General features: G+C 39.8%; 1 protein-coding gene across 1 annotated transcript in view; it reads left to right on the plus strand.

Annotated features, from left to right (window-relative positions):
* MAP2K5 (mitogen-activated protein kinase kinase 5) overlaps window positions 1–26145 on the plus strand; it is a 122334-nt gene that overhangs the window by 5941 nt on the left and 90248 nt on the right. Inside the window, exons 2-8 of the mRNA XM_010017853.1 lie at window positions 128–176; window positions 5180–5247; window positions 10002–10071; window positions 13797–13837; window positions 14578–14645; window positions 17563–17611; window positions 22593–22657. Coding sequence (XP_010016155.1) covers window positions 128–176; window positions 5180–5247; window positions 10002–10071; window positions 13797–13837; window positions 14578–14645; window positions 17563–17611; window positions 22593–22657 — 410 coding nt within the window. The remainder of the gene's footprint in view (window positions 1–127; window positions 177–5179; window positions 5248–10001; window positions 10072–13796; window positions 13838–14577; window positions 14646–17562; window positions 17612–22592; window positions 22658–26145) is intronic.

Raw genomic sequence — 26145 nt, forward strand, 5'->3', positions numbered from 1 at the left:
GCTCTAGTGGAAGGAGCCCCTGCCCGTGGCAGGGGGTTGGGACTGTATGAGCTTTAAGGTCTCTTCCAACCCAAACCATTCTAAGATTTCCCATCTGGTACACAGCTAACTCTTCTTTACATTTTAGGATGTCATCGGTCAAGTTCTGCCAGATGCAACGACAACAGCATTTGAGTGTAAGTATGACTTGTATAAATTGTCTCCTTGGTCACATTATAGGGCTGTCATATTTTTAAATAAATAATACTTATGTTCATTATATCTTACAGTTAAATATTTATGCATTAATGCAAGTTTAATGATAATACTGAACTAAGCAATATTTTATTATTTAATCATATCTTGAATGAGCATATTTCTACAATGTAGCTTTACTTACCAGCATGACCTTACCCTGCTCGCACTCCTCACTGCAGTTATATTGCTCAAGTTAAATGAAAGGTATAAAGAACCTGTAGGTCTAAGGCTTTAAAATTTTAATCCTTCATTGGAAGAAACCAGAAGAGCAGCAGCTTTTCCAGAAATAGGATACAACAGACAGATTTGTACCAAATATAGTAGTGTTAGAAATTAATGTTTCCTTTCCCTGGAACAGAGGGCTGTGTTTTGCTGGAAGTAGGCTGTGGGCTTAGTTTCCTTTTCTCCTTCTGCTGTGCCTGAGCTAAAGGCACCATCTTCTGTCTCCTGTGTGAGAATGGGAGGTATTCAGCTTTGTCTCCTGGAGGAGGTGTGAGAGCTGCAGGATGACACCAGGTTAGATTGGGGCAGTAGGAATAACCTCTAAAAAGCCACGTGGTTCTGGTTGGGAACCTGGAAAACCAGCAGCTGTGTAGGATCAGAGGAAGCTGTAGGTTGGGGTTGTCCATAATGACACTTGCACCTCAGGAAGGGGGTTGTATCATGCTTTTGCTGAGTTAGGAGAGCTCTTGGTGAGTATGCTAGTGCAGATTTAGATGTGTATCTGCTAATACCTATTTCAGCTCTATTCTTTGAACCCTGTTTTGTTTTCTTTTTTGAAGGATTCCTGGGGGATTGTCCTGTCATGAGAGCAAGAAGTTGAAAAGGGGAGTCAAACATCTGTGTCTTAGGGGATAAGATACTGAGCTAGAGTTCTCTTGCAAGTGGAGAGGGCTCCTGCTATTCCCTTTTAATGCTTATTATATCTTTTTTCTATGTAACTCTGTGTTTTCCTTTGATAGAGATGAAATAGCAAGAAGGAGCTGGAGGGGATTAGAGGTGTTATATCAGTAAGGTAGTGATGCTGAAGGTGAGAGAGCAGATATGACAAGATAGGGCCTTGCATTCTTATTAGTATTTCTCCCCTCTTTAGAGATTTATGGGTAATTCTGTGTGTAGATAATCAAAGGAAATACTGTTTTTATGGTCCTTCAAGGCTTTTTATCTTTCTTTTCATATGTTTGTGTTTTCCCCTCCTAAATCTCCAGACACCTCAGAGTGGGGCTGATGTGTTATTTCTCTGTAGCTTTGACATTTCTCCTGCCCTGCTTTTTAAAACAAGACTTTGAGCAGGGACCTGAGCAAACCCAGGCTCCAGACCTTGCCAGGTTTTGTTATGATTTGTTAATATTTATTTTTCCCCCATACCTCCCACATCCCACATTAGCTTCCTTTGAACTTCATGCACCAGCAGCAGTCGCTGCAATCAGGGCAGTAGCCCATATTAATGGTACGATGTGTAGAACTTTCCTGGAAATACTTATTTCATTGTGTCTTCTAACATCTGCTTCTGTGCTTTCAGTTCATGTCTCTAGTCTGTCATTTACATCTGCACAAACCCATTTCCCCTGCCATTTAACTGGCATCTAAAATATGTTATGTATACTGATGCGTGATTTTCCTGGTTACTTTTTCCATATCAAATTCCTGGATTTCACCAGCTTAAGCTTTGTTCTCACCTGCTTCATTGCTTCTTCAAATGTGGGTAATTGCCATCCAGTGCAGGCTCCTCTGCTATGGGTTTAGTTATTGTTATCTTCAGTGTACCAGCCTTTGCAGCTCCTACCTGGGGCTGCACTTCTCCTCCTGTTGGACCTTGATGTGGATTTCACCGTTGCATTGCACAGCGCTACAAATAAAATCACTGACAACATATGGCCTGTTATGATCCTTTTATCCAAACTCTGCCATTTTGTATAGTTGTGACACACTGCAGATTTTGTGAAGATTGCTTCATAATATTTGTTTACCATCTGCTGCACTCTCTTTGGTATCTTGTGAGGATTTCTTCCTCCATTTTAAGTGACATTAGCAAAATCCAGCCAGTATGTAGGATTTTTTGGTTCTACTTTTGCTTCCCTAATGTGCTGGAAAATCATATTGCTGTGCTCTAGGCAAGTAGAGAAGCCTGGAAATCTTTCTGAACCCATGTGTCAGATCTAGCTCGGTTTTGGGCTGTGCCCATTTAAATGTCATGGTAGGAAAGCAAAGGATCTCTGCATGGAGGAGAGGTACATTTTCTTCTGGTATTGCTCTTTACAAGCATTGTGTGACAGTTTCAGGTTTGGCTTTTTGAATGCCAGGTAACATCTTGTGCCTTTTCATCTGCACAGTTTTAATGTATTCTCTTTGTATCACCATCAGGAATTCTGCCATTCTCAGAACTAGAGAGTTAATTTCTAAACCACTTGCAATGAATAATGTGTGATTTTTATAAATGTTTTGCAAGTGGCTCTGAGAGTTTTCCACTTCTTTCTTTGTCTTTTTTTGGTGGCCCCAGCTCAGTCTGTTCCCTCAAGCCAGGCCTGTTCAATGGCTTTTATCTCCATATATTCATCTCTCTGTGCCATGTTTCCCCTCTTCTGCATTTCACTCTGATCCCTTCTGGTTGATGCATGGCATTTGTTGTGTTCACTATTCCAACAGCTGCTTCTTCAGCCTTTCCCTCCTCGTTTACCCACTGCGGCTGGGACTTGGGTTCTGGCCAGGTAGCAGTTTTACAGCTCCTCCTCCTTGCTGCCTAAAACGTTTCCAGGCAAGGAAACATTCAGTTTCAACTCACTAACTCTTCTTAATCTTTTCATCATTCATGACTTGCTGCAGGCTACTAACCCTAGCAAGTACTTTTAGCAATCTGGCAGTTCACCAGTTAAATTTCCATGAGGCTCTTGAAGGACGTGGCTGTGCTGTCTTGTTCCAGTTCTAGCTCCCACATTTCCAGTGTCCCATAGCTCTCTTTCAGGACATTTAAAAAGTGTAATTCTGAGGTTTTTATGTTACTTTTTTCCTTCTTATTTGTCTCTTGTTTTGCTCTCTGTTCTGCATTGTTTTTCTCTTTTTCATTATAGCCTCAAAATTACCTGGTAGGTTTTCAGAGGCAAAATGAACAAACTCCTTTTTTGGGGTAATTGTAATTTGTTGGATCTCTTCCCTGATTCTTGTGCATAACCAGGAGCAAGAGTGAGTTTTCATCCAGGGACATAATGGCACTTTTTAATGCTGATGTGATATGCAGGGCTGTGATTGCAGAGAGCACATAGATCAGTTAGAGCATGTCTGTAGAGATGGGGACAGACTGACTGCCCCAGCCTCTGCTTGCACCCTGAGCTGGCCAGGAGCAGACCTAATGTGGAAATGCACTTGCTCACCTCCATGTCCTCGCCCTCTGATATTTAACAGGGGTTTGGAATATGATGTGTGTGTTGCTCCTTGATTTCCCAGTGCACGTTAGCTCAGGCAAAGGGCTTTTCTTTTGTTACCTTACAGCTTTCTGACTGGCTTGCCTGCACCTTGAATCACGGGCAGAACAGTTCTGCTCTCTCTGTCCTCATCCTGACGCACCATCAGTTTTTGGGAAGAGATGGATATCTCAGGCTTCAGGCCTGCATGGTTAGTTTCCCCACAATGGGAGTTTTCTGGGCAAAAAGGAATGTGAATTTGTTAGCCATTCTTTGGCTGTTTCATTGTTACTTTATTTTCAGAGCTTCTAATCCAAAGGGTAAAAACAAGTATAAAACTGGGCTGTGCACTGATGTGCTTTGGTTTTTGGTTTAGTTTTTAGTTTTTTAATAAGTATCTAAGGAAGATACTTAAATAGCAGCAGGCAAAAATTGGAGGCAGATCACAAACCCCTCCCTTCTCCCCCAAAGCTGAAGCAATAAAAAGAACTTGCTGTTTCATAGCTGATTTGGAGGGGAGGGCTCTGTTCCTTCATCTGGATGGGGTGCAGGTCTCCAGTCAGTGGAAGTGTGAGAGCTTCCCACGAGGAGCAGTGCAGGAGAGGGCGGGTGGACACTGCTGAAGGAACGTCACAGTGTGTCTCAGCAACTGCTGTCTGTGACACTGGAGTGTGTTGTTGCACCAGCTGGTGCTAATGGGGGGGATTGAGCCCCCTGGTAAATCTGCACCTGCTGAATCCACCATATGTCTTTGGAAGGTCTTTTCCTCCTTCAGATCTTCATATTAATAATTCTTCCTGAATGCTTTGCTCTGCTGGAGCCTCTCTGGATCTCTCTGCCTTTCCTCTGCTTCTGCCTCTGCAGCAGCCTCTTTCCTTACTGCAGAAGTGCTTTGTCTGTGTGTTTGTGGCCATGCCTGGGCCTTCATCATGAAACCATGATTGCCTGATAATGCTGCTCCTGCCTCCAGCCTCCCCTTCACCTACATCTGCCCAACGAACAAAACACAGACTTGTTTTGCTGGTTCACAAACTTCATCTGAACTTCTCTGTATAAACCTTGTGGATTAGTGTCCACTTAAAAGATACCATTTTTAAGCCGGCGTTGCTGTGTCATGAAGAAGCCAAGATTCCCGTGTGCGTGTGACAGGGATGGGGATAGAGGGCTGGGAAGATCTTGGCAGAGGGCAGGTGAGTTGAGGTTGGGTTGACAATAAGACCAGAAGCTTTTACGAGGAGAGAAACAATTTTATTTTAGTTTTATTTTGATTTCTGATGGAAAACCTGCCAAAACGTAATTCCATCTGGGAGGATTGAAGCATAACAAGAAACTTTGCTTCATGTTTGCTGTGTCAAAAGAATACCTTGGTGGGTTTCAGTGAGGGGTATTACAGCATACATAAGGTGCTTGGCTTCTGGAGAGGTTCTGGCACTAAAATAACTGTTGAGAGCAAAGTTTTGAGCACCTAAGGTAAAACCCTTACGTATTAAAATTGTGAATATCCTTCTTCCATTGCTCACGAATGTAATGCATTTCTTTGTTAGATGAAGATGAGGACGGTGACCGGATTACTGTTAGAAGCGATGAAGAAATGAAAGCCATGCTGTCCTATGTAGGTATAGTATAACAAATGCTGATATTTTCTATGTTTATCAGTTTCTGTTTGTGTATTTTTACTTGTATCCAAGTGTTAACATCAGCTGCAGTGCTCACAGGACAATATTCCTGTATTAAGTTAGAGTAAAATATTCTTGTATTAAATGTAGGTGTTTTAAAAACTGCAGCACATGAGATACATGGACAGGCTTGACTTTTTTTAGAAAAAAGAGACTTGTACACTTAATGATCATATCATAAACATTAAGAATAATGCATCTTAATGACTTTTGCATTAGGTATAGTGCAGGCTAAATGGACTATCAATTTCTTGTATTTTTTATGCAGTACTTAAAGTAACGGCTCATTAAAAATGAACCCCTGGGCTCTAAAAATTTTTCAAAATCTACTTTCATCTGGAGACTGTCTCACCCCTCCTCACAGAAGAGTTTCATTGTAGCTGCAGGCTCAATATTCAGAGAGGATTTAAAGACGTATTTCTGTTTTTTAATACAAGAGGGATGTGTCTGTGTGTGCCTTTAAAGACAGAGATGTGTGTAAAATCTGTCTAGATACCTATAAATATAAAATCTGTCTACAGGAATCAAGTATGCAGTTACTTCTTGAAACAGAATAATTTGAATGTAGCTTCGTGTTGCAGATATAAGTGAAAAAAAATCACCTGACGTTTCATTTCAAATGCAATTGATAAGCAAGAAAATAACAAATGGGTATTTTCTCTCCAAGCCAGATGGGCTGCTAGTTCCTTAGAAAATGCACTGTTTGTTATATTAATGGCCTTAACTTGGACCATATCAGAAACAAACTCAGTTTACTACCGTTTGTAGGTGGGACTTAATGACTTGATTCGTTCAGTCCTTCTCACCAGTTCCCCCTTGCAGAGGAAGCAGAGCAGGGACATGCTTGGATCACCTCCATCACACCCGAGCCTCTGCTTAATGGATCCCTCTTAGGCACATACTCTCTAGTCTTTGCCAGAACAATGTAGTTTTGTTGTTGTGAACTTAGCATGTAAATACATCAAACTTCATGAAGGAAGCTCGTGTTTTCTAGGCTCCAGGAAGGGCTCCTCCATGGAATTCTGATCATTCTGGTATCTGCAGGGTTGTACTATTTCTTGGTTTGCTCAGGCTTGGGTGGATGCTGGTTGACTGGAAGTCTGTTAGCAGACCCTGCTTCACAGAGACTTTAGTCATTGCCTCTGACTTAATCGTGGGGTCAGAGAAGTGCAGGTTCCAGATGCTGGTGATTGATCTCTGTGAAACTCCAGGGATTTATTAAATAAACCTCTCTCATGTGCAGTTTTCTTCCAGAGGAGGTGAAACCATTCTATTACAAGTTTGATATTAAAGAGCGTAAGACAGTTGTGTCAAAGAAAGGAAGAAAAATCTTGCTGCAGTCAAGGGGCTTTTGGCCTTGTTTGAGGTTTATTTTGTTCTGTTTCATACAGCTGGATCACTGGTGATGCTTCCCCACTGGAATTCCTGTGTTTCTTGATATTTCCCTGATAAAATGTCTGTCATTTTTGCTGTTAAACTGGAAAACTTGAGTTTTCCTGGCACAGTCTTAAGATTAATCATGCCTTTGTAAGGTCATCTTTTTGCTATGCTTCCAAGCTTACTGTTAAAGTTTCAGTACATTAGAGTTATGATTGCTCAACTCTCTGCTTTCCCTTAAAAATTATGGGATGTCTGTAAATGACTTCTTTCTGCTTCAGCAGCTTTTCTTCTCAGAAAATTTTCCCTTCAGTTTTAAACTAGTTTTCTGTTTGAGTGTTGCATTGATGGTTTAACTTTCTAACATTCTATAGGTGTCATCTGGGGCTATGTTTATAAGAAAACAAATGTTCTTACCCTGCAAGAAAAGGATTGAATTTACTGTAATCTTGAAGAATATACTGGGGAAATAAAAATACTAATTTTTGACTATTTTGAGGCCTGCAACAAATATTTGGAGGATTGAGCAGCTGCTGAAATATTTCTAGGAATTTTGACAGGGTGCAGTTTGCATCCAGTTCCAGTGTTCTCCTGAATGAAAGCAAAGGGGTTTATTTAAGTTTAATTCCCTGAGAATACAGATCTACTCCATGCAGGTGTGACACTGTCATTGGGGAAGATGTTTTGAATCACCTCTTATCCCTAAGCTTTTTGGTTTCTGAACTTGGCAGTAAGTTATTTCAGGCAGTTCTGGGGTTATTTTAGAGTATGCAGGAACACTTCGTGTTATATCAATGCAAACACTGTGGGATGGTGAATAAAGTCATTTTTGTGCTGTGCATTGTGGTTAATTACAGCCAGCCATTGAGTAGCTGTGGAGCTGCACTTTAGCTGTTGTCTTGTATCAGTATAAAAAGGCAGTAATTTTTTTGACAGGCACTGATTGGAAAGTTGCTCGCAGCTTTCTGGAAGCAAGGGGTACATGCTCTGGATCAATAACTGGCAAATTTTCCATTAAAAGGAATACCTGAACAATGTTCCAAATAGCCACTGGCATCTTAATTTTCCATGGAAACCTCAAATGCTCATGTGTGGAGGACAAGTCATTTTCAGACAATTTTTCCAGACTACTTGTTAACAGTTATTGCTGTCCCGAAAGGTTGACAGCTTACATGATTGATATTTCATTTACTTGTCATCACTGTTTGAGTAATGGAGAGGGCTGTGGTTTTTTCTTCCTCTCCCTCTATTTTTTTCTCTTTGGTAGAGAACAGTCTCCTATATGTTTAGTTTAGTTTGTTATTCTAGAGAAGATGTCATATGTGTTTATACTCTGTGTGTGTATATATATGTCTTAAGGTCATAGAATGCCACTAGTAAAATGGTAATAAAAAAGTTTGGTTTTCTGAAGCAGTTTTGGCTCCCAGCAGAGCAGGAAGTTCCTTCACAGCTCCATAACTGTTAGGTACCAGTGATACTTATTTATAAAGGGATGTGGAGATGTGGGGAAGGATTTGGTGTGTTACTCATGACCCCCGCCCCCCGATACAATATAAGTCTATGGGGTAGTCCTGACTCCTGCAAGTTGATTATTTCAAGAGTGAGCTTTTGGTATGAAGAGTTTTGCTCTTTGTAAGTACGTGTTTATTTAAGATGTGGATTTATATGTTTGTACAGTAAAAAGAATGAGATGCCCCCCTCAAAAACCTTGTGGTGAGATTTTAATGAGGGGAATGCTTTTAGCAGCACCACATCAGATGTACATGCAGGAGGTAGGGCTGGATGGATCCTTAAACTCTCAGCAGTTTTCTTCATTATAGGTTTTTAACAAAAGGAAATGTCTTCCTGTTTCTTGACACGAATGTGGAAAACAGAAGCACTGAAAACCTCTGCATATAAATTGACTTTGGTGTGCATTTAACATTTGCTTACTCCAGTCCATGTTTAATCCCATTCTAAGAGGAAAGTGTTTTGTAACACTAGCTAGTTAATAAACTTTTGTCTTATTTAAGTTGCATAAGGAAAAATGCTTGTGTTGCAGGAAGCCATCAGTGTGCGCGAAATACACGTGGCTTGTGTATTTCTGTGGCTTGATTCCACAGAGACTTAGAATGCTTTTTTTTCCTTGTTGACATCCATTCTTGCCAGTTTGAGTAACAGTATCACAAGCCGCTGGTAACAGTGACATGCTGAAGTCTTAGACCACACTCGGCTGGTGAGAATTAGCATGAAAGTCAGTGGAGCTGCACTGATTTATGCCATGAAGATCTGGCCCACAGCCAATGTGTTTGCTTCAAAAGATGTTTGGTGGTTGCAGAAGAAACGCGCTTTGTGATGTGCTTTCAACGCGTATAACACGTTGTGATGAGAGATGTGCAGGTTGTAGGCAGTAAACTGATAGCAAGGTCTGTCTCCTGCCCCGGGTTGTCTGGTTGTGATGTTAAATGTCCTGTCTGGTGAGTGTTCACCCCTTCTCGGGAGTGAAGGTCGATTAAAAAAGACTAATGGAGATTTCACTGTTTAGTCCAAATCTTTATTTAATCCCGCTCTTCTTCCTCAATTTCACGAGGATGCCATCCGATGAGAAGCCACTTCTCAGGCTTCCTCATACCACATTACATACTTTATGTCTTCTTGGGTCTTAATGTTCTCAGATACTTTTGCATCCCTTTTCATCCATTCTTCACCTTTCTTTACCAATAAACTTCCCCCTGGTCATTCCTGGCAGTTCCTGTAGAGTCCAAGGTCGCAGCATGTCGGCAGTGGCTTTCCATTGCCTGTGTTAGATGTGCACACTGAGGCGATGCATAGCATTTCTGCTTGTGTGGGATGTGGCCTCAACTGCCCTGACTGTGCTTCATCGCTGCCAGTTCTTGGATAATTTCCAGATCCCTTTTTGCCTCAGATTTTTCCTGATTGCACAGTTTCTGCTTATATTTACAGCATTTCTTTGTTTCCACGTTTGACTGGTTTTTCCCAGCTTCTCCAGGTGTGACAACTGCTGTGTTTGCTGTAAATGTTTCATTTGCTTGCTCATCTGAAGTATTCCCAGGTTTCAGGTGTGCCTGGAACTTGTGTAGTTGAGCCAAGAACAGATCCCTGGCTTGGAGTCAGTACTAATGCAGCCCCTGGGTTACCTTCCTCCCATACCACTTCATTGTGTGAGCATTGCAAATGGTAAGAAAGCATCCTAAAGGCTCATTTGTACTATGGCAATTTAAAAAAATTAAAATGCATTGAATTAAACAATCCATAAGAGCTCTTACTACATTTATACAAAACTGAGTAATCTCTTTCTTTAATCTCTTTGCAGTATTACTCCACTATAATGGAACAGCAAGTAAATGGACAGTTAATAGAGCCTCTACAGATATATCCAAGAGGTAATGCTGAACAAATTCTAATCAACAATGATGATATCAGTAAACCGTTTCATCAACAGTTATGTTTTTGGGGAGGTTTAAATGCACATAACATGATGTTTACCTCTTAATTTGGATAGAAGAATTCATTATTGTGGGGAGTGTAGTGAAAACTACATTTATTGCATGTAAAATAGCTAATTTACTGGAGTAAATTAGACTAACTAGCTTCAGTTTGCATAGGACATATTTAAGTACATTTAAAAACCTCAATGGTGATGGTTCTGCATGTATTCAAACCAAAGCAGATGAATAACTTTTTTGGGTTATTAAGAAAATGGGACTTTCTTAAGATCTTCTAGTATCATTGATCAGTTTAACAGACTGTCGTTGTTCACTTTGAAAATGGGAACATGTCAGCCACAGCAGCTCGATCCGTGACACATTTTAAGTGAGATTTGGGCACTTAAAAGTGGTATCCAAATGATCCCAAGTACTTTACATCTCTCCCTGTTCAGGAGGACTATTAGTCAGTTATGTGGGCTGAGGCAATTAAAAAATAGGTCATCTACATCCCAAACAAAAATCCGTAGGCAGCTGGTTTGTTTTTGGGGAATGCTCTAGCTATCTCTGAACTCCAATAATGGTTAAGGAAAGACTGATACGTTACATAACTCCACTGATTCATTCAGATGCTCTTTGAATCTGCTTCTTAATTGATGAAACAGGTTTAAATTCTCCAAGTAAATCTCCTAGCAATAAATTAATTGAAATAATTAAAAATGAAACTCTTCTCACTTAACTGATATTACACAAATAATCATACCATGAGTTTCCCAATTAAACATTCTTGACTTCCATTACTTACAACTCTCTGAAGTTTGAATTGGGCAATTAACCAACAGCCTTCTCAAACACATGCTAATAAGGTCTCCAAAGGAAGCTGGGTTCCCTGGTAGCTTAGTGTGCTCCTGTGGAACAGAGACCTGAATTCAAGGGGAATACAGAGATTATTCTTCCATGGCTCAGGCTGCAGGATCCCATTGAGGGGGGGACTCCCAGATACTTGAGCTGTGGGACTCCAGAGCTATCAGCAGTCAAGATGTGTTCTTGTGAGATGAGTACAAGGGCCACTGTGAAGAGGCAAGTTGCCTTCTGCCTCTTCCCAGGCTGAGATGTGAGGGTCTTACAGGGTTCTTAGAGAAAGGCTGAGACCTTTCTCTCTGTAGAAGAGACCTCTTCTGTAGAAGACCATTTAATTACTGATATACACCCTGTCTAAACCAACTGACCACCACGTGCAAGAAATAAACTGTGAGGCTTTCATGTGGCTTGGAGAAACTGATCTAGTGGGTGATCATAGTAGGTAGGGAACCCTTCTTGGAAATAGAAGGCAATTAGATATATTCCCCCTTAAGCAAGCAGTTCAAAGAAGTTGTGATAAGCTCAGTAGCTGCATGCCTCAGTGCTTAAAGGGACATTTGAAATTACAAAGCAGGCTTAACCTTCTTTTAAATTCTCCTTTTGGGTTGTTTCTGAGGAACCAGCCAAGTAGATTCCTACTCCTGCTCTTGTCTTCTTTCTCTATTTGCTTTACATCTGAGGATAATCTTCTTTGTACCGATTCAGAATTCATCTCCATGCTGTTGATACAATCCCTATGTATTATCTCCACGTTTTCACCATTGGCTCAACTATACACGTGTCTGCTGGGTATTTCCTTGTCAGTGGCTTGTCAGTAATTCTAAACTGTTTCAGAGCCGAGTTGCTGTTTCATCTTTCCAAATCACCTTCTTAAAACATCTTTTCTTTCTAGGTTACAGATTTAAAGCTACTCCCTTCGTACCCAGCCCGCCTCCAAGTTCTGTTGCTGCTCTTCTGCAGTATTGAACAAAATGCACTCTTCTGCATTGTTTTCTGTCTTGTCCTGCCTCTAATGAACATCCCAAATTCTGTTAGCACAAGCGCTTTTCTTCCATGCCCTTTTGGCCATGTCTCTCTATGTACTGCAGTTTAAAGCCCTATCAGTAATGTGCAGCTTTCTGCCTGTAATTGCAGGTTCTCCCTTCTTAGGAGCTTTCTTTGCAAGGCCAGTCTTCCTTTGAGTCCTTTTCCCTTTCTGCCCCTCTCACTTCCTCAGAAGCTTCCCAGTTGCTGTCTCCAGTCAGCTTCCAAGAACTTGTGCTTTCCATGGAGCCTGCCAGTAGCAATGGTCCATGTGCCATCCAGCATTACCTTGCCTGTGCTGTGTTCATTTGATAACTTAAATGTCTTTAAGGGGAAAAATTGGTATTTAGTGTATTTTTGTAAAGAAATGTATTGTTGCTGTCTAGGTAATAAGAGCCAGAGTTCTTTTTTTTATACTGAAAATAAACCTTCGTGTATGCATGTATAGAAATAAGAGTGTGTTTGCATACAGATATATACATATAATGTATATATATATCTCCTGTGATATGTATATATACATACAAATATATATATCCTGTCTATAATATCTATATAGAGAGAGATATCTATACCCTGTCTATGACATCTATATAGATAGATATATAGATATAGATATCCTGTGATATATATATCCCATGTGTGGAATTCAAGGTGAAGATACCATTCAGATATGTATCATAAAAAATACTATTCTTTCAATATCTTGCTCATAATGCTGATTTTAATCTATTGGAAAAAATATAATATGCTTATACGTGTATTTTAAATAGTTTTTTGTTTTCTGATTGATTTATTTTTTGATGCTCACAGTATCATAATATTTTTCTTCTTTAAGATGCACACAGTAATTTCTGATGCCATTTAAAGGCACGTGGCCTGGCCCTAACTGATGTGTTTAATAACTATCATCTGTGTCTTTCTGACTAATAAATAGTTCTGTTTCCTGCTGTCAAAAATTGAAGGGAAATGCACGTGCATCAGAGAAAGAGAAAAATCAAATTCATCCCTCCTCAGACAATCAATCAAAAGTGACAGGCCCTTTAACATACAATTTGTAGGGCACTGTAGTTTTAAAATGGGAACTGTCTGTAACATGTAGCTGGAAGCCTTTGTGGCTTTAACATTTGACAAAAGCACATCCACTGAACAGAAGAACAAGGCAATATACACTTGGAGAGACTTGAGGAAAATACTTTCTCCTCAAGCAGCAGGTCCCTCTCTAAATCCAAACGTCATCATAAGGTGCCACATTCCTACATCTGTGTCCGCAGTGCAGTATTTTGCATTACATTTATATTGCATTATATGATCTGGTTGCTGTTGCCCCTGTCATGTTTTTTTCCACATTGAAAACAAACTGTCTGTGTTTGACAATGTGACTAATTCATGATGTGTGGCAGCTGGGTCCTTTAAATGTATCTTGCAAATATTTCTGTTAAATGCCAGGGAAAAAAAAAAATACAGCATGTGAAAATATAGTGACATAAGATTTTAATTTGAATTACAAAAAGAATCTGATCATTTGAGCCAGCAGCCCTCTTGATTTTGATGTGTTTTAAGCAGAAATTAGAATTTATATTACACAGTGTCAGAAAGCTCTCAGCATTTATAAATGCTCACTCCTGCAAGTTAAAAATCCTGGTTCATAATTCCCACTCTGGGTCTTGTGAGGCACTTTTCAATCATTTCTCTCTGCTAATTTTGGTGTCACCCTCATTTCTTTTTAAAAGATTCATTTTGAGCAAATTTGTAAATGGCCCTGATGTGTTCTACAATTTAGTCAATTACTGTTTCAGCCTGCAAACCTCCCGGGAAACGGAACATACATGGCCTGAAGGTAGGAATTTCAATAATTGTTTCAGTAAAGTTAGATGGATTTGTAATGCTGTGTTCCACTTATTGAAATGTCAAATAAAACTGCACTTTCTTGAGCTCTGACAAGCAGATTTTTTTTTTTCCCTTTAATTTTTTTGTTGGTGAGGGTGGGAGAAGGATTCATTTTCTGAGTGTTGGCTGCAGGAGCTGTATATACAGTTTTGTTAGGAATGGAATTGCCTTTCTTGTTGTTTTTAACCTCTGCTAATAAGTGCCTACATTTTAATACTCAGTTTATCAACTAACGTCTGCTTCTACTTCAAAGCATTAAAAAAACCCCAATGTATTAATTTGATTTCAGTCATTTATCTAAGTGTGGAAGGCACAGCAGTGAAATTCTTTTAGGTGGTTTGATTTATTCAGGTATGCTTATTGCTTCTGTGATCATACCCATTTTGAAATGCAGAAGGCTACAGGTATATGAAATGACTGTTTAGGTTTTAAAATGAGAAGAAATGGTGGGCATATCCCTTTTTTTGTATTATTTAGCTAAGCCTTTAAGATGTAAAGATTATGTAGTGTGGTCCAGGAATTCTATAGCCTGCTAACCTACATAGAGGCAAGCCCTGAACCACCAGCAAGCCTAGCAACAAGCTAATTAACCTTCAGAGTGAAATGAGAAATTCATGGCAAATTACAGGTTAATTAGAATAGTGTCCTCTGAACATAACCGACTGATCAAGATCCTTTCCCTGCCTGCAGGTAAATACTCGAGCAGGGGCTGCTAATAATAGCAGCTCGGCCGTCTCGGATTCCCTTCCAAGCAATAGGTAAGAGTCAAGAACGGGAGCATATGGTTTGTTTTCTTTGCTTTTATTAAAACAAAATGGAACCTTGTGTGCAGAGGTACCAACAATAAGCTTGATGGTGAATAACTTTCTCAATATGACTACTGGGCACGCAGGAGTGGAGTGGGGAAGGTGAAATTGCCTTGATTCATGGATCTTGTTAGGCTCGGACTGCTGGTTCTTCACAAGTATTTTCTCCTGAAAGAAATAAGTCTTTGCTGAGTGTTTCAGGTGGCTTTGTCCTTTATAAAGCAGGGAAATACTGTCTGTGGGTGAGCTGATTCGGTTTACTTGATCTAATAATCACTGTCTGTGGCAAAGTCTGTGCGTTTAGGTCTTTGTTACTTACCTCACTCTAGGATTCTCTGATTTAAAAATTGATACCACATTCAGTAGGTTTATTGTGGACTGAGATATTTGAAAAACCTGAGCAGCTTAAGTGCCCTATTTCATACAGTTTCAGCAGAGTTTGGGAGTCCATCTCTCTTATCTTTTCTTTTAGATTCCAATCCTAATTTGAAACCCCAAATTAAGATCTTAAAATGTAAGAGAAAGTGTTTTTGTTTTTCCTAGAGATCTGTTCTTAAATACTGGAGCATAAATTCCCTGTCACTACATGAGCTGTTGCAGGCAGTCATTGTACTCAATACTGATGTTAAAACAAATAAGCAAAAAAACCCCTTATGTATTCTTAAAAGGAAATAAGAAGTCTGACTCCATCTTCTTCATATAAGAGCATATTTGAATGTGGGATAGAAATCCCTGGAGGTCCCTTTCAGCCTGTATTCTATTACTCTAATAAGCATATAATATTACATTTATCTGTGCATCAGCACATTAGCTCTCTCCTAGAGCATTTTGCAAAAGGAAATGGGCGGAAATGGTCAGGACCAAAGACCCATCAAACTGCGTTAGACCTGTTCAGGCACTGCAGTGTCGGTACCCGCTCTGGCAGACACCTGGAAGTGCTGCAGTGGTGGGACAGTCCCACAAAGCCCAGCTTCATGTGGTGGGAGTGATGTGATGTGGTTACCCATTGACAAGGAGGATGCCGCCCCATGTGGCTGGCAGCAGTGCTGGTGGTGTCCTGCTGTTGGTAGCCCCCTTCAACTGCCACTAAACCCAGTTTTGATGCTCCCTTTAGTGGCTTTGCTAATTGTAGAGGTAAAAAAAGAAAGCCAGTACCCTGTCAATCTCCTCTGGCAAAGTTTGCCCCATCCCTTGGGGATGATCCTGCTCAAGACTCCTTAAAGGCAGTAAATCTGAATGTCTCTATGAACTGCAGCTCTCCTCCCAAACTATCACACTGATGAACTAAATAAAGCTGCTTTCTGTTGGTGTGTGCTTTTGCTTTCAGTACTTCCTGTACTTTGAGCTTGTTCTTAAAGTGCATTGAAAATGAGGCTTCTAGAAGATTCTTGTCACCTTATTTGGTGGTTAATTGCCATTCCTTTTCCGAAACCTTCTGCACTACGAGTTTGGTTTTTGAAGTAATTGAAAGTCTCTCTTTGTTTCATGTTCACAAATTGTTAGTCATGAAAGATGACAAGATCAACTTATGTTTCCTTGGAAAACTTAATTTTTCTTTAAAGTAGTCGTGGGAACAAGAGGCCTATTAAAGAACAAAGCCACCAAATATGAAATCTGTGTTTTCACTGTTCTTGTTAATAATGATCTGTGATCAAGACACGTGCACATGCCTTTCAAGAATATATTATTTTGTACTTTTTAACTTCAGTAATAAGAGCAGAATGTCTCTTTGAGATTAAGTTTTGCAGACATATTGCTACCCAGGCAGGTTGTTGTGTTGTATGAACAAGGAACGGAGTTTGTCAGGAAAGGAGGTGAAGCAGTATTTTGTAAGTGGGTGGAAGCATTGAAGCCATTAATAGTTTTACCAGCAAAACACAGTGAGCTGATACTTGTGGTTTGTTCAAGTTCTGCTAGAAAAAAAATGTATGGGTCATTTTAAGTAATGTAAGACTACTGGCAGAGGGATAGTTTCTCCTGAAAAAGCCCAGGGACAGCAGCAGCAGGTTGACCTGGAATGGATGTACAAGAGGGGAGATTGAAATGAGCTCTGAGGCAGAAGTTCTTCCCTGTGAGGGTGCTGAGGCGCTGGCACAGGGTGCCCAGAGAAGCTGTGGCTGCCCCATCCCTGGCAGTGTTCAAGGCCAGGTTGGACACAGGGGCTTGGAGCAACCTGCTCTAGTGGAAGGTGTCCCTGCCTGTGTCAGGGGGTTGAAGCTGGATAAGCTTTAAGGTCTCTTCCAACCAAAACCTTTGTAGGATTCTGTGATACGAGTCTGTGACAATCTGGACTCACTCTCCTGAATTTAGGCATGACCCCGAGACGCCTAAATCAGAACGTACGCTGCCTGCTCACCGTGCTCCAGTCTATGGTCAGTTGAGGTGGTGAGTTAGCATCCACAGCACACAACTCTGCTGCAGATTTATAGAAGTTACTGAGGGATAATGCCTTCAGAGTTTTAGAACAAGATGGGGCACCTGAAAACTAGATGTGAACCCGATTTTCATGTTATTTCTTGAAATTTATGGTGTGTGAGGGTATATGTTTGTTGTTTGTTTTCTTTGAACCAGCATACAATAGGTTGTATCTCACAGGGCAGTACAGTCAGGTATCTAAACCAGTTTGTAAAGGTGAAAATACATAGAGTGGTTTTTTTAAATGTTCATTGCTTTCCATGTGTGCTGTCTGCAGTGTGAGGAGTAGCTATACTTGACCCTCAGTCAGCACTGCTGAAGTTAAACCTATTTGGAATATGTAACCATGAACTTAACCTGACAGCTTGTGGTTTCTCATGCTTTCACTTCATTTTATAAAGTGAAATGGCACAGTCATTTAAAATAATTGCCTCTCTCTTTTTTTTTTTTTCAGCTTAAAAAAGTCTTCTGCAGAGCTGAAGAAAATACTTGCAAATGGCCAGGTAGGTGCATTGAATTGAGCCTGGGCTACATGCATGTCTCGTTACTGCCTCGTTCTGCAGTGATTGGCATGCCACAAATAGGTGGAGAGATGCTTACTGCTCATTTAGCTGTAATGTGTTCTTTTAATACAGAACTGGAGGGACCATGAAAACCTTCATGATATGAATGAGTTATGTGTCCTGATTTACTTTGATTGGCATAGCAATTTGCTTCCCATTTCTCAAAATGTGCTAATCAGATTTAGCTCCAAATAGATTGAAGTACCTCACACATGTTGTGCTGCTGCCACAATTTCAGGGAAGAAAGTTAATCAATTTTGAATAACTAAGTCAACTGCTCACTTCGAATGACCTTCGTATTTTTTAGGGCAGTTGATACTTAAATATTTAGCAGGTTCTTGCAAGGAACTGCTTGCTACTATTTGCAGTCACCTTATATTGTAGCTTCTTAAAAAACGCAAAACACAAACTAAAGCAAAAAACCCCCCCAAAGTTGTGGGAAGCTGTCGTGTTGCTGCTTCTCCTGCTCCAGACATTCAGATTCTGGCACCCAGAAGTAAAAGGTTTAAAGTGACAATTGGTGGGCAAATGGATGTCCTGGACAAACATTTCGTACCAATTTTGAGCTGAGTATATGGGCAGGCTTGTGGTAATATAATGACATTAAATATACACCGTTAAATTAAACTACCTTTACAAGAACCCCAGATTCTTCAGCAGCACCAACATAAATATGTTTTAATGTTTGTCATAGTGAAAGCCCTTTGATAGCCTTGGAGGCAGCACCTGTCCGTTGCGATCAAGCTTGCCTATTAGGCTCTATTGACTGAGACATCTGTGTCACTGCAAATAAAAGACTCTTATTGATTTTCTTAACTGCTGTTCACTTCCCCTCCATGTTTCGAAGGCTGAAATCTTAATTATCTCAGATGCGTATTCAGTGCCTTCACACAATGACCTCTCCAAGCCTCATTGGCATTTCATGAATCAAGTAGTTGTAGTTGAGCATGTCAAGAAGATAAAGGCTGGTCTTCATGCTTGTCCTTCAGTATCACCTGTAACATTGTGGTCTAATAGATGAGAGTGCCCCTCTAAAATGTGAGCCGAGCAGCCCAGTGCTGCAGCCTTGCCTGTTTGGCACTGCATCCTTTGAATACAGCTTGGAAATGTATTTTAAAGCCTGACATGCAGACTGAGTTTCATATTCACAGATGCCTACCAGGTAGATTTGTTAATGTTTCAAAATTATGCCTATGCAATATGTTTCTCTGGATAAATTAAAATCCTGTAAATAGCAGCAGCATGCTTCTGAACCTTGAAAATCAAGTTGATAATTACTCCAATATTACTAATAGTTTTTGAAGTAGAATTACTGAATGTGAGTAAAAGGCATCTTTTTGTGATTGAGTCCATAAGCTGAATTTGGCATGTCATTTGTTCTCAGCAACAGAAATGAGTGTTTTCTGTGCCCTGCAATAGATTTACAGATTTCTTTCCTGTGTAGTAGAATTTTAGAAAGACATAAAGGAACTAAACCTCTTATTATGATATTTAAAAACGTTACTTAAACCCATTTAAAAAGACAAAGAAAAATAAGAAAATAGGAGGTAAGTTTTAACCCTACCTTTCAGTCCCCTTGCCCTGGCAGGAGCTGCACTGCTTTCTTTTGAGAGAAGATGCTTTTTGTGACGCTGCATTGTGTTCTGCAGAATTTGGTCACAGCTCTGTAACTGGACATAGGTCTCTAGTTGTAACTTTAACTTTTCCTCCTTCTGGGGGGAGTTAAGTCACACTCATCATTACTTAAGTATGGGTTGGGTTATTATTTTTTATTATTTTTTGGCAGTTTCTGCTTTCAGGCATTCATAATGATATTCCTGTAGTAGTTTCCATTTAGGTTTAATAAGGAATTCATATTAATCATTAAAAGAAGGGGACATGATTCTTCAAGATAATCAAATATTGACAGGTTAGAAATAGCTTTCTGCCTAGGTTCATTGATATAGGTGATGTGATATAAATATTTATTTCTTTTCTGTCACTCAGAGTAAATGCCACCAATTGATTCAGCATTGATATAGTGTCAACAGTTCATAAGAAACATTTGACTGGCTTGTGTTTTCCGATTAGTCTCTGCTCTATAAAGTGGGATTTACTAAATCTCTTCAATTGTCTGCTCATAGAGTGTGACTGCTTTCTGAAACCATTATTGCTTCAATTCGTAAAGCAAAGGCATGGCGATAGGACTTTGCCTCTGTCAGGCCTCTCCATATAAAATAAGGATTAATTGAGCATTTTGGTTTTAATGATTTACAAGAGATAGACACTGATTTCTTTCAAAACCAGCAGGTATAAGCAAGGGATGTTTTGTTTGCTGATCCGTAATTGAAGTCTCTTTCACTTTGTCATTAATTCCGTTACTATTGGCATCCAATCAAACTTGGGTTTGCAGGTTTAATATTCCAGCCCTTACTGTCGAGTTCATTGTTATTATGTTATCATTTTATGATTGAGAATCCAGTTTTCCCAGTAAAATAAATAAATCACCACATGTTTTTGGCATCTTTATTTGAGCCAGTAAATCACACTTTATCTCTCTGTCGGTTGCTGGCAGATACTTGCTCCACCCCGGGCTTCCTGTTTCACCCTGGGTTTCTGGTTGTTCTTTGTGCATAGAGACAAGAACTGGTGCTGGCCTGGCAGCGGGTGCAAGTAGTGCAGTGGCAGAGGATGGAGCTGCTCATAGCACTGTCTTTTAGGGACTGGTGTGAAGCAAATAACTCCTTTTACCAGTTAGCAAAAAGCAGGAGAAAAGAGAACACACTTTATGTCTCTGGTTCTGCTCAATTTGTTGCTTATAACTTGTGTAACTGCAAAAAATTCTTCTTTTTCCCCCTCCAAGAAGCAAAGATACAAGTTCATGGCTTTGTGGATTCATTTAATTTCTCTTAAGAGTTATGTTTAGAAGAACATTGCTGGGAATGTAGGAAAAAGATGTTTGTTGTTACGTCGAAGACTGGAGAATTAAAGTCCTCCAGCTTAGAAGAGCAGAACTCCTTAAACCCAGTGTGTGCTTTATATTAATGAGTACTGCAGTCTGAGAGAAATGATTTTTTAGGATCCAGTATAGATTCTTCACGTATTTTAAAACCCAGGAATTCTTGTTCCTCATTAGGTGTCTCTTTTTTCTCTCCTCTATTTGTATTTTCTGACTGATGCAATAAGCAAGAGCTCTCAGTACTAAACTAAATTTCATTTTCATCATAAACCTTGATACTTGAATGGGCAGTTTCATACCCTCTTAAGATATCTGGCCCCAGGTTTAAGTACAAATAGGTGATAATGTAGAGTCAGCTTCTGCTTTGAGGTATTTTGAAATTGTTCAGAATTTGGAGATTCTACCCTTGCTGGAAGAAATGCACAGTATTTCCTGTGTGAAACAAGGGTGCTGTTTATTCAGGTAGTGAAAGAAAAGAACACAGATTTCGGAGTTCAGCAGTTATGTCTTTGAAACATATTATTTAAAATCAATTAATATTCCATTTTTTGTTCCTAAGACATGCTGAGTATTGACTCTTTAGGGCATTTTACCATCACTTACTTGTTCCAGTTGAAGGAAGGTTCCTCTTCTCTTCACTGACATCGTATGAAAGGGGATGCTTAAATACGGCTTAGTAACTTGAGGGCACGTGTCCATATTGAACTTAAAAGCTGTTTCGGAAGGTGGATAAATACAGATAGTTGGCTTGTGGTGAGCTGTCACCATGGTACTTGTGGTACTTGAAATCACTGATTTGAAGCTATTTCAGATGTGCTTAACGTGATCTCTAATCACATCAGTGATTGTAGAGCAGACATATCGTATGGGGGGTTGATGCCTTTTAACACAAAAGTGACCGAGTCTGTAAGCAGCCGTGCCAACTCATGTGGAATGTTTAACCTGGTATCCCATAAAATATAAATAGTTACTAGAAATGAGTTAATGTTTCCTAGGAAAATCTCTCTTAATACAGGATTTGCCCAATCCTTTACAACTTCAGGCAATGAGGAAGATCTTTTTGGAATAGAAAATGCATATAGCCTGGAATTTATTCTGATGATATATCTCTTTTTTCAAGTATACACTTGCATTGCAAAAATGCTTTTAGTGTTTGGGTGGTTTTGTTTTTAGTAGGTGATTTACGTGGAAAATCAGAATAACTGTATTTGTACAGGAGAAGGTTGAACTGTAGTTTTACATTGGAATTGCTCATTCAATGCTATAATAAGCTTTTATAAAGGCAATATCAGAAAGATCCCAAATTCCAGTATTTGCAATGTACGGCGCTTATGTCGGGCTTCTGTTGAAGATCCAAGGATATCCTCATGTCTGGAGAGTTGTCCTGGCGAACAGAAAGATCGAGGCAAGCAATTAGTTGTGTATTTCAAGGAAAATGATCTTTATTGGAGAGCAGTTCAAGACTGTGTTTTCCAAAGATTTGCCTTTGTTAAAAGGCAGATAAATGAAGCACTGAGAAGCTTTCCTACTGCCAGAACTGTCACTCAATTAGTATCGGTTATGCTGATTCCAGAATAAATCATCAACTTTTTGAGCCATACTTAAGATGACAGTTTTCTGTTGGATTGTTTCCATTCACCTCCAACTTTGGCTTTGGTTATGTGCTGTTCTGGAGACCCTTTTCCTATCAGTATCTGTGACCTGACCCTCTTGAGCTATATTATATCATTCCATTTTGACACCTTTTATCAAACTTTAATGAAATGACCCAGGCAAACAAATTGTCATTAAACTTTCCATCACTTTGTCCCTTGGTATCGTCTTTTATAAATTGGACAGCAAATGTTGTATTGATCTTCTCGTTCTTGCAGCTGAACTTGAAATGACCCAGACTGCTTGTTGTTTATGGCCTAGAGTTGCTTTTCCTTGACATTTCCATCCACAGCATGACATCTCTTTTGTTTTTCTTTCTTTCTTGTGGAGATGAATGAACAAGACATACGGTATCGAGACATCCTCGGTCATGGCAATGGAGGCACAGTCTACAAGTGAGTGTGGAATTTCACTTAAAATTGTTGAAAATGGAATTTAAAAGCTTTGTTTATTTTTTTTGTTACCCTTCATATTTGTATTGAGATGTAGGTGGGCAGTGCTGCTATGAAGAAAAGATTATAAAATAAATTCTTAATAGGAACTTTTCAAGAATCCTCTTTCCATATTTACAAGGTATCTGCTCTTGGGTGCTGTGAGGGCTGGTGCATTTTTATTATCTTTTTAATACTTAGCTTTGAATCCCTCCTGGGTAACAAGTTAATGGTTCACAAGTGGAACTTGAAATGTCCTGAAGCATAATGAATTGCCTTCAGTATTTGCAATGCCATTATTCTTGCTGCTTTACCACGCCTTTTGCTAGCCCAGTACTGAGAATGACACCAGTGGGATGTGATGACACTGCTGCTCTGCCTTTCTCTAGCAATTCCAAATTAGTAAATAACCCCTTTTGCTGCTGCAGTGACTTCCCTCCCTCACGAGCAGCTTCACACATAAGCTGATGAATACATTAAATGATAAACTCCCCCAAATTTTGGGAGTGAAGCTTATACCCTGCAGCCAATATTAATTTTAATATTGTAAAGATTATAACAGCAGAGATATAGTTTTCTCGACAGGAGAGTCTTTCTCATGCATAGTGCAAAGTTTAAACTACATAATGTAATATCTGGTACTTAATAGTCTGCAGTGGTGTATGAAAAATATTCCACTAGGAATTAAGAAATCCACACTTTGTAAGAAAGCCCTGGGGGAGTAATAAAGGTTTCCTCCAGAGAGCTATTTACCATATACAGTAACCCAGCATCCCATTATGATTTTGTTTATACCTTAGACATTTTAACTTTGAGATTAACATTTTTTTTAGATGTTTTAAAAGCCATGGTGCATTTAGTATACTTTCTAATTGGCTGCCAACATGGCAAAACAACTCTCCTTGCAGAAGGTTTAATGAAAATGAACTTCCAGAACCTTAAAGGAGCAAATCCAGTTATTGAATGGACTCTTCAGAAATCAGGTTAGGTCAGATAGATGGAACATGGTTCAGACATCTCATTGATGTTCTCTTGTAGAAAGGTATTGCTAGACCAAGAAACTTGCAGAAACAGTATTGGTTTTGTACTTACAGTTTAATAATTGAAATAAAGTAAAATAGAATAGTAATAATAGTAATGAAAAGGAGAGAGGAGTAAAACCCAAGAGTTAAAAGCCCAAGTGATGCACAATACAACTGCTCTCCACCCACTGACTGATGCCCAGCCCATCTCAGAGCAGCAACCAGTGGCTCCTGGCCAGATCCCTCCAGTTGATATACTGAGCATGGCATTCTGTGCTATGGAATATCCAACTGTATTGATAGTAAGAAAGATTTGAGAGAGTGTGTTAAAATTTACACCTCAGTTAGTGACTTTGTGTTGTTTTCTGATCTGGAGAAGGTTGCTTCCCTTCCCTGTTTACTGATGGAAGCTCCAGGAGTGGAGGTAGGTGGGAGAAGTATCACAGAGGAGGCCACATGCTCTGGTCCCTGTGGAAAGCACTTGAGGCCCAGTTAGGAACAAGGAATGTCCCATGAAGTGAGGGAACCTTCATGTGTCTTTGTTACCCTGTTCTGGGTTATTTTCTTTAAAGAAGTAGCTGAAATAAGGAGCTAGCAATGCAAAACTATGAGCAGCGTAAGAATGGTTACACCAGGTCATACCAAAAGTCTCTCGCCTTCATCCTCTGTTTGATAGTGGCCAAAGTCTAAGGAATGTAATCCAGGGCAGGTGAACGTGGACTTTTCTAATGGGGTTGCACTGAGGATCTGCTGAATTTAATGTCTGTCAGCTTCTATCTGCCCTACTCGCAAGGAACATTCTGTGCTTGCTCTGTGTGCTTAGCATGTGCAATGAGAGAGTGCTTCTAGGTGCAGAAGGTATAAAAATATCTTAGTTTTCTCCCCACACCGGCTTTTAAGCTGTGCATTCCTCTCAGATCTTCCCAAATTTGTTTCTTGGTGCATTGGGTTGAAGAGTTGTACTAATTCACTCTTAGGTCCCTGAAGAGCTGCTGGCTGCTGTCATTGCAGGGAGTTGGCATTTACTGTGCTGTGATGATGTGCTTTGGACAAAGCACAGGCAGAACAAAGAGTCATGGAATCATTTGGGTGGGAAGGGACCTTAAAGTTCCAACCCCCTGCCACGCAGGAACACCTTCCACTACACCAGGTTAGGTTGCTCCAAGCCCTGTTCAACCTGGCCAGCAATCACCCCATTGTAAAAGGGAACCTGTTCTCTTTGCCAAAGGAGCATCTGAGCTACACAAGCCAAGAAGAAACTGCAAAGTGGAATACTTACAGGTAGCTGGATTGCTCTAGTCATAGATAGCAGCCCACATATATTTTATTCCAGTAAATCAATGAACATTTGTCAAATAAAATGAATTGCGAGCGTTTGGCCGGTTTCCTCTTGCAGCCGACCACGCTGTCGGCTCGGTGCAGGAGAGCCTGTGTGCGCTATTATTGATCTGAGCCTCAAGAACGAGCATGTCTACGTGGTATCTTTTCTTTCCCCCCTTTCTTCCTAGCTCTTTTTACTAAGTCATATTCATTATGGCAATGATATATGATCAGCATTCAGCAAACAAGAGAGCGTGGCGCAGGTCGCTGAGCAAAAATTTTCAGCCTCTCTTTCCACATGAATTAACTACTATTGAAATAGTTTATTGAGATTGAAGTATTGATCACTTTTCATGCTAACCTTGGCTTAAGGGGGGAGAGGGGAGGTGGTTTTGTTCTCTTTGGAAGACATTATGTTTAGTTAGAAAATGTATTTCATTTATTTGGGTTCTTTACAGCTGCAGCTGTTTCATTGCTTGGAGAAGAGGTATCTTAGCTTTATTTTTATGACAGTATAATTATACTTTAGAAATACACTTGATTACTGTGTGTAGCAAAATTGTTCCAGTATATTGGCTTGGCCAGTATTGCTATACAAACAACTTTTCAGTCAATTGAGTCTGGTAAAAAATCAATACTTTATAGCAATATTTCTAGTGAGAACTTGCTGAATCTCAATGTTTTTCCTGTTCTAAAGAAAAGGGATTGTAGTGTTGTTTGACTTCCTATTTTCCCTTACCTTTTGATAAGCTATTTTCTTAATTAAGGAGTAATAACAATTATGGAGTTAGGTACAGCAAAGCCAGTTACCCAATTCTGTGAATTTTTGGAAACTCAGCTGCCATCATGTCATGGAGCTCTGCACCTTTCCTGACAAGAAGGCCCTAAGACTGTTGCACTGGTAGATGTGTGACCTTCCAGCTCTGCAACAGGCTTTCTAATTGTTACCAGCTATCTTATAAAAGCTGGTGGGATGGAGAACACACAGTTGGGGCTGCTTCACAGCAGAAGAAAACCTCTGCGTAGCAGTGTGTCTGTTGTGTTTGCTTAAATTGCTGTTCTGGAAGAAATCATTCACTGGTAGGTCCAGAAGACATTGAAATGTGTGCT

This window comes from Nestor notabilis, unplaced genomic scaffold (genome assembly GCF_000696875.1).
Source record: "Nestor notabilis isolate BGI_N333 unplaced genomic scaffold, ASM69687v1 scaffold17837, whole genome shotgun sequence".
Taxonomy (NCBI): domain Eukaryota; kingdom Metazoa; phylum Chordata; class Aves; order Psittaciformes; family Psittacidae; genus Nestor; species Nestor notabilis.